This window comes from Sciurus vulgaris (genome assembly GCF_902686455.1).
Source record: "Sciurus vulgaris genome assembly, chromosome: 5".
NCBI lineage: Eukaryota > Metazoa > Chordata > Mammalia > Rodentia > Sciuridae > Sciurus > Sciurus vulgaris.
The window spans coordinates 14,566,258-14,579,033 of record NC_136465.1 but is presented as its reverse complement, the minus strand read 5'-3'; the positions used below and the strand labels follow the sequence as shown (position 1 = coordinate 14,579,033).

At 56.2% G+C, this 12,776-nt stretch overlaps 1 protein-coding gene across 5 annotated transcripts in view; it reads left to right on the top strand.

Moving 5' to 3' along the window:
• The window catches only part of BMP1 (bone morphogenetic protein 1), a 41,527-nt gene extending 34,679 nt beyond the window's left edge, over window positions 1-6,848 (top strand). For 2 of the 5 annotated variants that reach the window (XM_079142283.1, XM_079142284.1), the window contains 4 exons: window positions 1,751-1,878; window positions 2,254-2,467; window positions 4,013-4,263; window positions 6,128-6,848. In XM_079142283.1, coding sequence (XP_078998409.1) covers window positions 1,751-1,878; window positions 2,254-2,467; window positions 4,013-4,263; window positions 6,128-6,262 — 728 coding nt within the window. In that variant the 3' untranslated portion in view covers window positions 6,263-6,848. Of the gene's footprint in view, window positions 1-1,750; window positions 1,879-2,253; window positions 2,468-4,012; window positions 4,264-6,127 lie in introns of those variants that run through there. The other 3 variants (XR_013764136.1, XR_013764137.1, XR_013764138.1) reach the window with 3 other exon arrangements.
• The last annotated feature ends 5,928 nt before the right edge of the window (window positions 6,849-12,776 follow it).

Genomic DNA, 12,776 nt, shown 5'->3' with positions numbered 1-12,776 from the left:
AGCTCAAGCTGCTTGTACCAGGGACTTGCAAGGGCCCTGATAGGATGTGTTCTAGGAGCCTCTGACTCAAGACCAAGCCTGCCCCTTTTTCCTCCCAATCCTACTGCATACTGTCTGCCCACTTGCCCTCAGAGGGACCTGCCAGAGTGCATGACCATGAATAGTGATCCTCCACTTTTCAGTATGCACTTGGGAGGCCATGCTCTTCAGAGGCAGAAGTCAGACTGCTGTGGACGAAGGCATAAGTAGTGAGAATGTGATAGCCAGTTCTCCAGAAGGTTAGCTGGGAAGAAGAGGAGCAACGCGGGGTCATTTCTGGGGGTACAGAGGAGAGTTGTACAGGGTGTACTGAGGTCCGTGGGCTACAGAACTGGGAGAGACCCTGAGAGTGTGTCCTTTGTGATGGGAGGGTTCCTCGTGCAGGCAGCAATAAGCTTTAACCCCAGAAAGACGATCTATGCTGACAGGGAGAAAGGACAACTCCTCTGAGGCCACAGGGCAGGAAGGAAGCAGGGCAGGTTCGTGTTTGAGGGCCCTGGTATCCTCAGGAAGCAGGAGAAGGGATGGTCTGCAGCTTGGATGGGGAGCAGTTCAGACGGGCTCAAGGAAAGAGCTAAAGGTTTCAGACAATTGCTGAAGACTGGAGAGATGGAGCAGGCAAAGGACAAAGCCAAAGAGGATGTAGTGGTCTGGGGGGCCAGTGAGGTCAGAGATCACAAATGGAGTGTTCTAAGATGGAAGAGCAGCACTCAGGGAAGCCAGCGTGGACGGGCTGTTTGGTGATTAGCCATGTAGTACAGCTGGAGGGGGAGGTCAAGTCAGCCTTGAAGGAAAAACCCTTCAGGTTTGTGGGGGCCAAACTTGTAGATTTGGCCACCCTCAGGTTGAGACCTGCAATGATCTGCCTGTCTTGAATGCATTCAGACTTTCTCATCATTGGTTTTGAAGCAACGCAACGTTAATGACTTTATATAGCATTTACACTGTTAGGTATTATATAAGTAATCCAGAAACAAGTTTAAGTGCACAGGAGGATGTGCATAGGTTCTATGCAAATACTAGGCCATTTTATATAAGGACTTGAGCATCTGTGGATTTTGGTATCTATGGGGAATCCTGGAATGAATCCCCTGTGAGTACTGAGGGACATCTCTACTAGGAGAAAACAGAAAGGGCAAGACCAGGGAGGACTCTCTAAAGTAGTGTAACCACTGTTGGCAAAGCCAGGGCCTGAACACATTGGAGAAATAGGAGCAGCCACAGAAGGTGAGTTGCTGGTGGCAAAGCCCAGGGTGAGGCTGTGAGGAAGGGAGATGGGAACCCATGGAACGGAGGTCAAGGGACAGAACCTGTGTTGGTGGACCAGCCACCTGCTGGTGGATGACACCTAGGAAGGCAGCAGGAGGGGGTGCAGAGGAAAGCTGAGTTAGGTGCCAGGGTCTCCTGTGGCCTGCGGATGGCAGTATCAGGAGGCACAAAGGCTCATGGCCACAGAGCTGAGAGACTGTGATACATTAGGGTGTCGGGGTTCCCTGGCAGAGGTGGTATGGCCAGATGGCCATAGAGGCTCACCTAAGGCCTCTGTAGGCACCAAGTAGTTAGACTTGCCCAGGCACGGGTAACGGAACAAGAAAGACACGATGGGCATCTTCAGTTCATTTTGTAAGCAGGAGAGACAAGAGACAGAAGAAAGAGAGGGCCTCAGAACATGGGACCCCTCAGAGCCCCTCTGTCACTCATATATCCACAGCTGGCTGTGACCACAAGGTAACATCCACCAGTGGCACCATCACCAGTCCCAACTGGCCAGACAAATATCCCAGCAAGAAGGAGTGCACCTGGGCCATCTCCAGCACCCCAGGGCACCGGGTCAAGCTGGTAAGGCCCCTGCTCCCCCCATGCATGAGTGCCCTGCCCTCCATGCCAGGTAGCTCTGCTTGCTTCTGTCACCTCCGAAGCGCTATTGTGTCAGAAGTGCTGGCTGCAGACAGCGTGGCCTGACTGAGCTCATGGCCTGTCATCCCTGCAAAGACAAATTGGCCTGTACACAGGCTCCCTTTCCCAGTGTACACTGGAGGTGTTCCTGCATTACCCCATTCCTGGTCTGCCCTCAGCAGAATCCCCCAGCTTGTGGCCACTCTGGTGGGTGTGCATGAGCTGGGGTCCAGAGGCCCAGGTTTGAAGCAACCCATTCCCTGCCTCGTCTGCCCCTGGCCACTTCCTTAATCTCCACTCCTGCCTCATGTTCCCCAGACCTTCTTGGAGATGGATATTGAGTCTCAGCCTGAGTGTGCTTATGACCACCTGGAGGTGTTCGATGGACGTGACGCCAAAGCCCCTGTTCTTGGCCGTTTCTGCGGCAGCAAGAAGCCTGAGCCCGTCCTGGCCACAGGCAGCCGGATGTTCCTGCGCTTCTACTCCGACAACTCAGTCCAGAGGAAGGGCTTCCAGGCATCCCACTCCACAGGTGAAGCCCACCTCGGGCCAGCACTGCCCTCTGCTGCCCCCAGTGCTGTAGGCACGACTGACCCTGGACTCCAAGCCAGGCCCTGGCAGGGATGGCATTTAGAGGGCTGATGAAGACACAGACAGAGCCCCGTGCCCCTGAGAGGCAAGACAGCGCGTTCCAAGAATGGGCCAGAATTGCCGAGTGAGCACTAACGGTGGGGAGAGGAGCTCATGGTAGGGGTTAGGAAGGTCAGAAAACAGCAGTGACAACATCTGGAGAGGGGGAGGTTAGGAATCCGGGGATGAGGAGGGAATCCCAGAGTCCCCTCTGGTGGCTCATGTGGCAGTACATCGAACCCCCCACCACTCCAACCCCCAAATGCACCTGTTCGCTCACTGTGTGGCTATTTGTGAGCATATAACATGGGTGTGGCAGCATGCTAAGCAAGTAGCAAAAATGGCCTTGGCCCTTGAGGGGCCCATCCTGCATTCACCTGCTGATGTGACTCCTGTTGACTAAGCCATCCCTGCTTGGAAGGACTGGGGCTCGTGGCAGTGAATCAGACATGAGGCCTTTACCTTCCTGAACCCGGTGCCCAGGAGCCTGTGAAGTCAGGTGCGGAGATTACAGCCTGAGACACATCGCAGTAAGGGCACAACCGAAGCTGGGGGAATCACTCTGGGCTGGGGCAGGAGCCCCCATGCAGCTCAGGGCATACACAGGTGACAGCAAGTCATTTAGCTGGGCTGGAGCGATGGGCGTGTGAGGACAGCAGTGGAATGGAAACGGTGAGGCTGCAGAGAGGCCGGAACCCATCCTGGGAGCCAGGAGTGTGGACCAGGGTGTCAGCTGCCAGCTCTGCAGCCTCTCAAGCCACCTATCAGGGAGTCCCCAGAATTGAGGGGTCCATCCTCTTTTCCTTCCCTTTAGCTCCACCCTGACCCCAGCCCCACCTAGCCTTTTCCCCAACTCCTCCAGGGGACATGAGCACCAGGGCACAGGAGAGAGGCCAGAGGGCATCGGGCAGAAGGTGGCTGCCAATGACCCTGCCCTGTGTGTTCCTGTTTGCCCTTCCCAGCACAGGGTCATAAACCAGAGGCCAGAACTCCATCTGGCCCACAGACCTCAGTATTTGGCCCACACATTGTTTTTTGAAACTTTGAGCCAGCACTTAAAAATCGAGAGTTTTCATATAAAACCCAGAGCTTCTCTCCTAAGAATGGAAGCTCCGGTGACAGTGAGCCACATTCTTCCATGACAGCTCTCAGCTGGCCAAATTAACAGTGTCCTTTTGAGGCCAAGTGTGCCTTCTCCTTGCAATCCATGCTGCCTGTCACCCGAGCCTCACCCCAGAGCACCCCAGCTCCTCAGTAGGCACCTAGCCAGAGGTGGTACAGCAGGACCCTTGCTCAGCCAAGTCCTGAGCCAGGTACCACCCGCCACTGACCACACGGCCTCCCTCCCCTGCTTCTTTTCTGCCATAAGTGTTCAGCCTGGTGTGATGCAGTGCCCAGCACCCGGCGGTACTCAGGGGGTGGTGGCCAATTTTGTCATCCCCTACAGAGTGCGGGGGCCAGGTTCGGGCAGATGTGAAGACCAAGGATCTTTACTCCCATGCCCAGTTTGGCGACAACAACTACCCGGGCGGGGTGGACTGTGAGTGGGTCATCGTGGCCGAGGAGGGCTATGGCGTGGAGCTTGTGTTCCGGACCTTCGAAGTGGAGGAAGAGACGGACTGTGGCTACGACTACATGGAGCTCTTTGATGGCTACGACAGCACAGCCCCCAGACTGGGGCGCTACTGTGGCTCAGGGGTGAGTGCCCTTCTGGCCCTGTGGCCCTGTTACCCTCCATCCTTCTCACCCCAATGCTGAGACTCAGTGCCAATACAGGACGTGCCCCTAGAGGCCTGGGGTGCTAGGCTGAGTGGCAGCACATTCCTGACCATCTGTAGACAATTGGAGGTACTCAGAGAGGCCACCCCACCTGGGCCATCCCCACCCAGGAAACCAAGTCCTCTCTGGACAACTCAGAGGTCCTTGCAGCCTCCAGGCCAGGCCTCCTGATCGAGGCCTGCTCGAGGCCAGTTTGGCCTGTAGGGTCACTTCATCTAAGGGGATAGTTTCTCCTGTCCTTCTTAGCCCCTTGCCTCTGTCCCAAAGCAGATTCCCAGGACCTGGAGTAGGGGGCAGATGGTACAGCCAGAGGTAGGGATGGGGGGCCTGAGCTGTGGTACTCTTACCGGTCCTGGCTGAATCACAGAAACACTCCAGTCTCTTCTTCCTCTGCCAGTTTCTCCCCTTAGTGAGAGGGCCACTGTCTTGAGCCAGGCAGGCCCTGGGCACTGCTCACTCCTGAGACACACTTACAAGAGGCAGCAGCAAAGTCAACTTGACAGGCTTCTAACCAAGGCCATGTGCTAGCCCACGGGTGGATGTTTTCTCCCAGTAAGAGCTGATGGCTCTCTCTTGCTTGCTCTGGTTCTCTCTCTCTCTCTCTCTCTCTCTCTCTCTCTCTCTCTCTCTCTCTCTCTCTCTCTCTCTCTCTCTCTCTCTCTCGTCTTTTTAAATTCCTTCTATCTCCAGAGAAAGCTACCATCCTTCCCTATCTCTGTCACACAAACACACACGTGTGCCTTCTCACGCACGCTCACACTCACACTCAGACATGCTCCCTGCCCTGCCTCATGGTCATACTGGAGGGCAGCCCAGGTACCCCAGGAAGGGTTGAACCTCAGGAGCAGCAGCAGCTCCTGGGTCCAGCATGTTGGAGTCTCCCCTTAGGAGCAGAGCTCTATTCTCATGTGGCCAGTTGTACTGGGCCAAGGTGGGACAGCAGAGGGAAGCAGTGTCCAGCCCCCGACTGCCTATTCAGCTGCTCTGGCATCCCGGGGCTAACTTGGCGTGCCCCCTTTCTGCTTGGCCCCTTCCTCTTCTGAGTCACACATCAAATGGAGTGTCTCCAAGGGGCATCTTCCAGAGATCTCTCCCAGGGTGGGGCTCAGGGACAGGTCCTGGGAAGGAACCCATGCAGGGCTTTGTGGCCCAGTACTGGAAATATGCCCAGAGCGCTCAGGAATTATTTCTCCAATGCCTGGAGGGGCAGAGTATTGCTGTGGGCTGTGGAGCCACCTGGGAGGGTGTCACCTGGCACAGACCACTGCCAGACCAGGCATGACAGAATCCAGTTCTGGGAGAGACCGCACCTGTCCCTGCTGCTTCCTCCGGGTCCTCACAGCAGAGAAGTGCTGCTCCACCTTCTCCAGGAGTCCACGGGGAAAGCAAGAAGGCGGCCCCCACCGCTGCCTCTCCCCTCTGCCCGTTTTCACACCCCTCCTCTTGCGTGGCCGCCCCCGGCAGCTCATCTGCTGGGAGACCTCAGAGCTTTTGCTCCCACGTGCAGTTGAGGGGCTTGAGGCCCGGAGAGGAGAGGCGGCTGGCCCAGGACTACACCACTAACTAGTTAGTAGCAGAACTGGGTTTAAAATGGAAGCAGCCTCTGAACCTAGGACATGCTCTGCTCTCCAGGTGTCCCATTAATCTACCAATAGCATGACACGGTTTCAGGGACCAGGGGAATTTGGTGACAGTCGGGGGCCTCAGGGAAGGAAGAGAGCAGCCCCTGTCCTCCTTCCTCCTCCTCCTCCTCGTGCTCCATGTCTGTCCCTTTCTCCACCAGCCTCCTGAGGAGGTGTATTCAGCCGGAGATTCTGTCCTGGTGAAATTCCATTCAGATGACACCATCACCAAGAAGGGCTTCCACCTGCGGTACACCAGCACCAAGTTCCAGGACACACTCCACAGCAGAAAGTGACCACCGCCCTTGCACGGGGCAGGGATGGCAGTCCTGCTTCCCTGGGTCACCTGGACTGGACAGTGGGGGTGGTGGGCACAGGTGACACCCCATGCCTCACCCTCAGGCACCAGGATCTGCAGAGCCAACGGGCCAGGTGAGGCTGTCCTCTGGAGGAGGGGGACTTGGACTGCGTTATAAGCCACTTCCCCACCGCGCCCTGCCACAGCGAGGGGCCAGGGCCAGGGACCCAGAGCTTCCACCAAGACACTTGAAGTGACCATTCCTCCCTGGGGCCCCTGCCTGGTGGCAAGAGGGCCTGTCAGCAGAACACTGCCACCTTCCTGCCATCTCCATGTGCTGTATTATGTATAGCCAGTGGCCCGTAATCTCCATTGTAATGTACCTTTTCCACTCCTCTCCACCCTCGATCTGGTTTTATTTTGACCCCCACTTCCTCGTTTCCTGGGGCACAAGTGTCCGTGCATGTCCCCTAGGAGCCACGGTGGGGCGGTGGAGAGGAGAGTGTGGAGAAAAGGCAGGGCTTCTCAGGCCCGCTGGCTGGTCGGCCACACCGGGCACCCCAGCCAATAAACTGAAAGTGTTACAGCCAATATCCTGTGCCAGATGCTGTCTGGGACATGGGGGCGGTGGTGTCTCCTTCCAGATGTGCAGGCTTGCTGGGTGTCCAAGGCTGGCGTGTGGCCAGACACCTGGCTTTGCTGGCTTTCCTTCCCTCCTGTGATGGTGAGATTTCACACTTGGGCACAGGAGCACGCGTACACGCATGCCCGTAACTGCAGTCTGCAGGCACACTGCACACACACATTGTTCCTGGCCCTCCCACACAACAGGAGGGTAGAACATTCTATAAAGAGGCTGTCTGGGTGGAGGGAGGAGGTATGTAGAAGGGTTTGGGCTGTGTCCGTCCATCTGGCTTTCCTTTCTTGGCTGGAGAATGAGGGGCTGTGAGGGCGTCTGACCAGGGGAGCTCACTGGGAGCCAGGAAGCCTGTATCTGCTGGGGTGGGGCCAGCTCAGCCCTAGTGCCTGCCTTCCTGTGAGCTGGCCCCCCAGGTCTCCCCTGTGGAGACACTTGCTAGGCAGCCACTGAGCAAACACTCTCCCCAGGAGACCCAAGGCTGCAGACTCCATCCAGCCCCTCCTTCCTGCTGCTGTCCCCTCTCTCCAGCCAGCTCTAAGGCCTAGACCCCTGCCTCCCAGAGGCCGGAAGAGATCTCACAGCCCTGCTCCTTCCCTTCCAAGGAGGCTGTCCTCCCCGTTCTCTCCCTGATCTCACAGGGAAATAAACAGAAAGAGGACAGAGAGGCTGCCCTCCTGCCTAGGTTGGCCACCTCTAGATTCTGGAGTGTTGAACAGTCCGTCTAGGTCTCAGGCTCCCAGAGAGCCTTCAGTGGACCATGAGTCTCTTACTGCCCTGAAGCTCCTCCCTATCACAGGGGCAGATGCTGTGCCAAATCTGTCTGGACTCCAGGGACCCACCCGCAGGGAGCAGCACGGGAGACCCCTTACTAGCCCGTTAAGCAGAAAGCAGTCGTGGGAAGAAGGTGTACACAGGGTCCTCACCTTCCAGGAAGCTGGCCTACTATCCCCGCCAGGCTGCAACCCTCTCCTCCAGGCAGGGCCACAGGGGGGTCTTGCAACCCTCCAAAGGGAGAGGAGAGGCCCAGAAGAGCACTGCTTATTGCAGCAGCAGCAAAGTCACAGCAATGATATCATGGTCACCGTTTCTTGCTCCCTTCTCTGATAGGGATGCTCAGGACAGCCTGGAGGACCATGAGCAGAATAGAACAGGGGTGGGAGCCTCCTGGCTGGGCCACCCAGACGCTGCCCACCAGCTTGGCACTGGCTTCTTAGCAGAACTATCGTCAGTGGCCACAGCCCCCACACCAGCTCTCCAGGTGCTTCAAAGCACCAAGGACCACAGTCCCTGCTCAACAGCCATGTGCCCAAAGGAGCCAAGATCACAGACCCATGCTGATAGAGGGACAGTCTACAGAGATGTACACGGCCCCTCAGCCCAATCAGAGTCCTTATGAACCCACATAACCTCACCATGCATATGTCCCAAGACTCCATCACCCATGCAGACTCAGACTTCTCAGGGTTGAGCCTCCCGGCTTCCACTGGGCCCACTTTCAGAGGAGTCAGTGGGCTACAGCACCCCAGGTCTAGGTTGGGCCCAGTGGAGGAGGTTCAGTGCCAATAGTAAAAGGTGCAAAGCATCCAGGAGACCCATACCAAATAGCAGCTCTGCAGGAGGCTTCTGTAGAGGCCCAGAACTGCAGCATGGGCTCCCAGACCATCCCAAGACCATCTCCAAATCTTGAAGGCCACTGAGCAGGTCCTTAAGGCAGTCTAAGGTCCTCTGACATAGTCAGCCAAGAAGCAGGGGGACAGGTCTATCTAGATGGTCAAATGTTTGCCCCAAATGCTCGTAATCAGGGAGCAGGCAGCCAAAGCAAGGATGACGGGCCGGCTTTGATGGGAGAGGAGGAGAGGAGGGCAGGGAGGAAGAGGATGTAGAGCAGAGCTCTCCTCGGGTGTTGGAAGCCATCCAGGAGGCTGCAGGCCATGGAAACATTTCAGAACTTAGGAAAGCATAGTGTTCTCCAGGGCTAGGTTACCCTCACCTCTGGCTGCCTCAGGGCTCTGGACTAAGCCAGCTGCAGTGCAGCTCAGGAGAGCCATGGTTAAGGAGATAGTGACTCCTCCATCTATTTCCCAGCCCCTGTGTCTCTGGGGTCCCTCTGGTCCCCAGGCACAGCTAGCTGTGGAAGAGACAGGCTGGAGCTGCCCAGACTCTGCAGCCTCAGCCTTACTGGGGGAGATCAACTCACCCAGAGCTCCCAGACTTCTCTCTCTAGGACCACCTCTCTACCCCTGGCACAGAGGACAGTCCAGCTTGGCAGTCGGGAGACCTGGCTCTGCTACCCTTAGTTCTGTGACACTGGCCAAGTGTCCCCTCCCTGGGCCTCTTCTCCCTAAACCTGCAGCCAATCCCAGGGCCCTTCCTGCCACAGAGGCAGAAGAAAAACCCATGTCTAGGCTCCAAAGCAGCCAGAATGGAGGGGTCTGGGCTGTTGAAGTGACTAGCACCCTGGGAGAGGTGTCCAGGCTTCCAGGCCCTCCATTGGCTTGACTGTCAAATCAGGAAAGACGGGAGCTCTGCTCGTCACTCCTTGGTGCTGCTCATTTCTGTCCCCCCGCCCCGCTTGCCCTCCACCCACCTGCCTCTCAGGAGTAAAAAGGTCACAAGCCTGAGAGCAAATAGCCCACTGTGAACCCTAGCTCTACACTGGGTGACTGTGTGACCCTAGATAAGTCACTTAACTTCTGAGCCTTTTTCTTTCATCTGTAAACCTGGGATAATAATAACACTTGACACAGTTATGAAGAAGGAACAAGGTGAACTTTGAAGAGAAACTGTCACTGCCCCTGACAAATAGCAGACTCTTGATAAGTGGACCTACTTTCCCTTCTCCTGTCATAGAGTTTTCTCATTTCCGGGCTACACTTTTCCTAGGCTAAAGGAACTCTCTGGGCACACTGGTCTTCAGCCAGACGTCAGGAGCTCAGTGTACACTACTCCTGCCAGGGGAGCAGTGCTTAACCACACAAGGAGGGACTGGTGGGGCAGCAGGGCCATATTTCTGGTCAGCTGGTAGCATTTCTGGGCACCTCCGGTGTCACACCCTGTACTTGACTGTCCCTGCATACAAGGCTGATTCTAGAATCCATGAAAAGGTTTGCTGCTCCGGTTTGCAAAAATAGAAGCGACGGACGCGGAGGGCTGGGGACGAGGGCAGCCAGATGTTCTCCCCAGAGAAGCCCAAGGCCCCCAACCCAGACTCCTGCCAACCAGAGCTGCTGCTTCTGCCCATACCTCCCCTCCCCCACCAGGACATCTGGTTCCAATCTCCTCCAGATGCTGCAGCCACGCCATTTTATGGCCAATCACCTCAGCTGGGCTTCCAGAAGGCCTCCCTCCATTTTGGGGGATGGTCCCTCTTCATCCCTTTCCTTGAGACCCCAGCCACCTCTTTTCCTAACATGAAAAAGAGACACTGTGATGGACTCAGAGCTGGTGCCCTCCTTCCTTCTGCTTTGTGGAGGGCGTGGGCTTTTACCCACTAGGATTAAGAGGAGAGATGCTGGCCTGGGAGGAAAGAGCCAGCAGGGATGTGTGGGTACACATCTGATCAGAGGGGAACGTGGGAGTTGTGTGTGTTGGGAGGTCACGTGTGCATCCACATGTTTGTGTTGGGGTGTCAGTGCATTTATGCCTGCACAGTCGAACGCCCCACCTGTTACCTGCCTTCTGGCCACTGCATGTCCCCGGGCTGCCTGCACTGGACAGAGGACTACCCCACGTCCTTGTGCTGGACTGTGGCAGCTACAGTCCAGGGGTATCCTTCGCATTGGCACTCTCTGGGGTCTCCTAGGTTCCCTCTCAGTCCAGCCAAGGGAGTATGTGCCTGCATGTGCGTGTGTGCCTCTCTCCTTGTACTGGGTCAGATTAGATAGACCCCTGGCCAGAAAGGAGCCCAAGGCAGACTCTGACAAATGCCCTGACCCTGCTCCATCTGACAGGTACTTCAAGCAGCCTGAGGCTGGCCGTGTGCCGGGGAGTGGCCATCTGGACAAAGGAAGTAGAAATAGCCTTCTGGAGGAAACTGCAAGGGGCCTCCCACCTTCCCTGGCTGCCCTCGTGCCCCAGTAAGAGGACTCTGGAAGCCCTTCTACTTCCTAAGAAACCCAAAGGGCTCTCCCAGGGAAGACTGAACCCCGAGCCCCTTGAGAAATCTGAACACCAAGGTCTGCCCCAAGGCAGGAGGGTGAACCCTGGAGTCTCTCCCCATCCTTGCAATCCTAGGCTCAAGTGCAGCCCACTGCGCCTTTAAAATTAAGCATCCCAGGCATTCATGACTCCACAGCACCCCCTGGAGTTTTTCTGGAACTAGCACAACCTTGGTTAGCTGGAAAAGGTATAGAGAAACTCCTGAGGGTCACTGTGTCCCAGACTGCCCCACCTGTATATTACTGTCCAAAGTGGCTCCTGACATTCACTAGGGCAGGCAGGCACAAGGCAGTAAAATGGGAAGATTCAGGTTTCTGCGTCAAATCCTGAGCACTCTGACCTCCTGGTGTTCGACACCAGCATGCCTTTTAATTTCCTGTGCCTGCGTTTCTTCATCTGTTAAAGAGGAATAACACTGTCCAGGGCCATTGTGCAGACCAACAGAGTCGATGGATGTGGTGGTGCCCATCCAGTGCCAGCCCACCACGGGCCTCAGGAGCGGTTGCCTGTCCTTCAGCTTTCCTTCCTATCCTAAAGAGGCATGGTCCAAGGTCCGAGGACACATGTGAACCTGGCCCTAACTCAGGCAGTGTTGGTAGATGCCTCTCTGACTTTTCTGGATGAGCTTCACTCCAGCCAGGACCATTTTAATAAATCCGTAATAATAGACGCAGAGGTGACTCAGATCTGCAAACGAGGAGACCTTCCGGTGGGGGAGGGGACACCCCTACTCTCGGGAGAGGGAAATACAGTGTTGTGGCAGACTGTGGCAGGGGCAAGGGCTTCATTGTACCCACAGACCTTGGTGAGGTCTCCAGATCACCACAGGTCTGCCCCTGAGAGGCCCCAGGTCTCCTGAGAAGCAGAGGGTGGGCCCAGATGACCTCCAAAGTCCCTTCCAAGCTGGTGATGTGGCTATGCATTCTGAACCCTGCTGCCTACAGGAAAATCAGATTTGTCTTGGAGACAAACTCCAATGGCCTGTTGGGGCAGTAGGTATCCTCATTTGAGTTCCTCTGTGGATTGTACAGCTCGCCCACTCCACCCCTCCCACCTGGGGCCAAAGAGAGGCACCACTATGCTCTCCATGCCCCAATATTCATAGTTGAATTAACCCCCAGGTGTTGGTGTCAAGAGGTGGGGCTTTGGGGGGTGAGTGGCACCAGGGTGGGGCCTCATGAATGAGATTAGCGTCCTTATAGAAGAGGCGGAAGAGCTTGCTCGCCCCTCCCACCGCATCAGGATAAAACCAGAATAGAGCTGTCTGTGCAACAACAACCCACTGGTCTCCAGAATTTCGAGAGGAAAATTTCTGTTGTTCATAAGCCACCTGGTCTGTGGTCCTTCTTTAAGGCAGCTGAATGGATTAGGACAGGCGGGGCCCTCCGGCCATGGTGGTTTATTGATACACATCGCAAGCACAGCACAGGCGCCCAGGAAGGACACGGAGCCAAGGAGGGCAGCAAGCCATCCCTATAGCAATGCCATCAGCACAGGGGAAAGGGCCTGGGGTCCTGTGTCCTCTTCTACCCCACACATTTCCCAGAGGCCCCAGGGATCCTGACCCACCCTGAGGAGGCACTGACTGCAACACTCCCCAGCAGCTGACCATCCATCTGCCCCTCACTGAGGTATGGCCTTGTTGGCCTGTCGGCCCCTCTATCCTTCATCGCAGAAATCCAGCTGCTCGTCCAAGTCCCTCTGTCACCTCTGT